The sequence below is a fragment of the Saprolegnia parasitica genome, assembly GCF_000151545.1.
Source record: "Saprolegnia parasitica CBS 223.65 unplaced genomic scaffold supercont2.117, whole genome shotgun sequence".
Classification (NCBI taxonomy): domain Eukaryota; phylum Oomycota; class Saprolegniomycetes; order Saprolegniales; family Saprolegniaceae; genus Saprolegnia; species Saprolegnia parasitica.
In genome coordinates, this window is record NW_012156511.1 from 102,450 (window position 1) to 105,296 (window position 2,847).

Consider the following 2,847-nt stretch of genomic DNA (forward strand, 5'->3'; position numbering starts at 1 on the left):
CAAGCTTCTGGCTGGGTAGAGTTCTTCAAGGGGGTATGTCACTGTAGTCAGGGATCTATCCACGCCATGTGGAGGGGTTGCCCATCCCAAACCAGGAGTAAACATTGGGCAGTATCCGGAAGGATCGCTGTCCGAGGTTTCTAAGGAAGTGTGTAACGCCTCAGGCTGGATAACAGAGCAGGGAAAAACACTCGCTCTTGGTAGTGGGAGGATCACGACCCTGAATGGCGATGGTCCTTAACTACAGGTACTGGTGTACTTCGAAGAGAAACTCGAAATCTTTTTAATTTCTTTAAAATCTTTCTTACCGGTATACCAGTACCCACCTCCTACCACGTGCCTACCCGTACCATCTTCGCGGCAAACCACATCTTACTACTACACTTCAACCCTGCGACCATTCATACCCCTATTCTTTTACTTCAGCTCCGAGCACGCAGCAGCGTCTTGTCAATCGACCCTGCTTTTTTGCACCGCCTCGCTCCCAGACTATTGACGGGAGTGCGCACTAGAGGTCTTCGAGTATTAACGGTACTAAAGTACAAGTATGCGGTTTACAAATGTATAGTTTCGTGTATTTAGTTGGTTCTCATAATCACGTCCGATGCTCGACGTCAAATGCCACCCCCCAACCTGCTGCGACCACGCTCGAGGGCGTCGATGCGGCTCTGTGCACGGCGCTTGCGCATGCTCAGGCTGGCGCCTTCAAAGCCACGTTCAAACCCGCGCCTGCCTATAGACGCCGCAAATGGCTCGGTCTCGACGGCATGATGCATCTCCGTCCGTGCGGCAGCGTCGTTGATTTCGACGCGCACTTGCCCAGGTACTAATCTCGATGACCTCCATAGGTCAACGACGTTCGTGCGAGGTGCGTCCCGATGGCCCGCTCGGCCTGGTCGGTCGTCGTTGAGCTGGCGCACAACTGCAGGATCGGAGAGTCTGATGAAGCCCCGTTCCGGGCTGACAGCCAGACGGGTACCGTTATCTGCTTCAGTGCAATGATACAAGTCGCGACTGCGCCCTGGTGGGATCCGATGGCCCGCTCGGTCTGGGCGGTCGTCGTTGAGCTGGCGCACAACTGCAGGATCGGAGAGTCTGATGAAGCCCCGTTCCGGGCTGATAGCCAGACGGGCACCGTTATCTGCTTCAATGCAACGGTACAAGTCGCGACCGCGCACTGGTGGGATTACGACAGGTTGATGGCCAGCACGAGGGACGACGTTGAGAGGTTTTGCCACAGGTTGCCGCATGCTGCGACTCGGCGACGCTCGGTGCCCAGCAAAGGCGTCTTTTCGGACGAGGTCAAGGTCCGCGTTGTCAAGTTTGAGACCGCGGTTCGCGGCACCAAGTGGAAGATCATGGGCGTTGCCAAGTCGAAGATCGTGGTCAGCGTCTCCAAGCGGAAGCATCGGCTCGCGCAGTGCAGCGACGACGTCACGCACATGTGGGTCAAGTGCCATGGGTACCAAGGCGTCAGGTACGGGTGGGTGTCCGTCGAGGTCGAGCGCGCGCTGCGCATGATACATGATCATGTCGTTCGCTTCGTAGTTGATTCCATTGTCAATGTCATCCTAATACCGTACAAATCATGGCACGTTGTGACGCGTGCAAACCTGAATCTGCTCTTGATGATGGTCATCGTCCACAATCTGGGGAATTGGATGCGGTGGCAGTAGCAACGCAGGTGTAAGCACAGGGAAAGACTGCGCCAGAAGAGGGCGGTTGTGACCACGAGGCACTTCGTCGTCAACTGGCACTGCCGGTTGTAGACGATGAGGTGGGCCGACTCTAACCAAAATGTCTGCGGCGTGATCATCGAAGGATTCCAGGTACGTGTCGGGAATACGGCGCAAAACGCGCTGGATATCCTTGAGGTCATAGGCCTGGTTGAACTTGATCACAAGCATCTTCTGGAGCTCGAGTGCATTGCGGCGTGCCGAGTTAATGACCTGATCTGTCAGCCAAGCCTCAACTTGCTCGGCAAACTAAAATTGTAATAATAGATAGGTTCATGTCATATTCAGCCGCGTTGTCGTACCTGGAACTCACGAGGAGACCGCGGAATCCCGAGGTCGTCCTCGGCAAAAAAGTGGCTCTTGATTTGACCCAACGACACTTGACCTGACACTGAGCACACCATCACGGCGTACGTGCACTCGCATGGTACGTCCGGCGGGCGACTTTGATGGCATCTCAAAGAGCGGCATTTGAAGTAGCGGCGTTGCATGTAGTGCTTGCCTCTGAGCGTGCGGACAAGCTCTCTGCGCGCCACCATCGCGGCCTGGTCCCCGCCGTCCCCGTCGTCCTGGTTGTCCAAGTCGCCGTGGTCAATCTTACAGACTATGCCTCGCTTGGGGCTTCCGTTGACAACGGCCATGGTAGGAAGCAGATAGCGATAGTCCTCGAACTCGGCGAAGTTGGCAAAGAGAGCCAAATGCCGTGTGGGGGCTCGAGGCGGCATCAGACGGGTGTTTCGAAATGCCAATATCAAAGTGTATTTTAACAACTCAATGCTACACCAACCGACAGTCGACGCTGCGTCAGGCGTCGCGAACATGCATCCGGTAATGCACAGTTACGCCGCAACGATGGAGAGAGTATTGCGCGGTCGAGGGAAAATATTGTGCAGCCGGCGGAAACTGTTCTGCTGTCGGCCAAAATATTATGCGGTGATGGAAAGAGTGAACTCGACGTGCGAGATTGTGCACACGGCGTACCGTAAGCTCTCTTTCGAACGCGATGACCTGTCCCTTGCATCACGCGCAACCAGTCGGTCTCTGCGATCAAATGGCAACACACACGTAATACCCCCCGATAAAACTGATAATGCAATATTGCGCGCTCAGC

The 2,847-nt window shown here is 55.2% G+C and overlaps 2 protein-coding genes across 2 annotated transcripts; both read right to left on the minus strand.

The window, feature by feature from the left end:
* Positions 1 to 1,186: 1,186 nt before the first annotated feature.
* Positions 1,187 to 1,511, minus strand: SPRG_13931 (hypothetical protein; the record flags this gene model as incomplete). Its single annotated transcript, XM_012353211.1, has 1 exon — positions 1,187 to 1,511. A coding segment is annotated over one exon (325 nt), but the record flags the coding sequence as incomplete, so codon positions are not given.
* Positions 1,512 to 1,528: 17 nt separating this feature from the next.
* Positions 1,529 to 1,879, minus strand: SPRG_21363 (hypothetical protein; the record flags this gene model as incomplete). The annotated part of the gene is made up of 3 exons (XM_012353215.1): positions 1,529 to 1,571; positions 1,614 to 1,788; positions 1,834 to 1,879. The coding sequence occupies 3 exons, from the start codon at positions 1,877 to 1,879 to the stop codon at positions 1,529 to 1,531; spliced, it is 264 nt and encodes an 87-aa protein (XP_012208605.1).
* Positions 1,880 to 2,847: the final 968 nt, after the last annotated feature.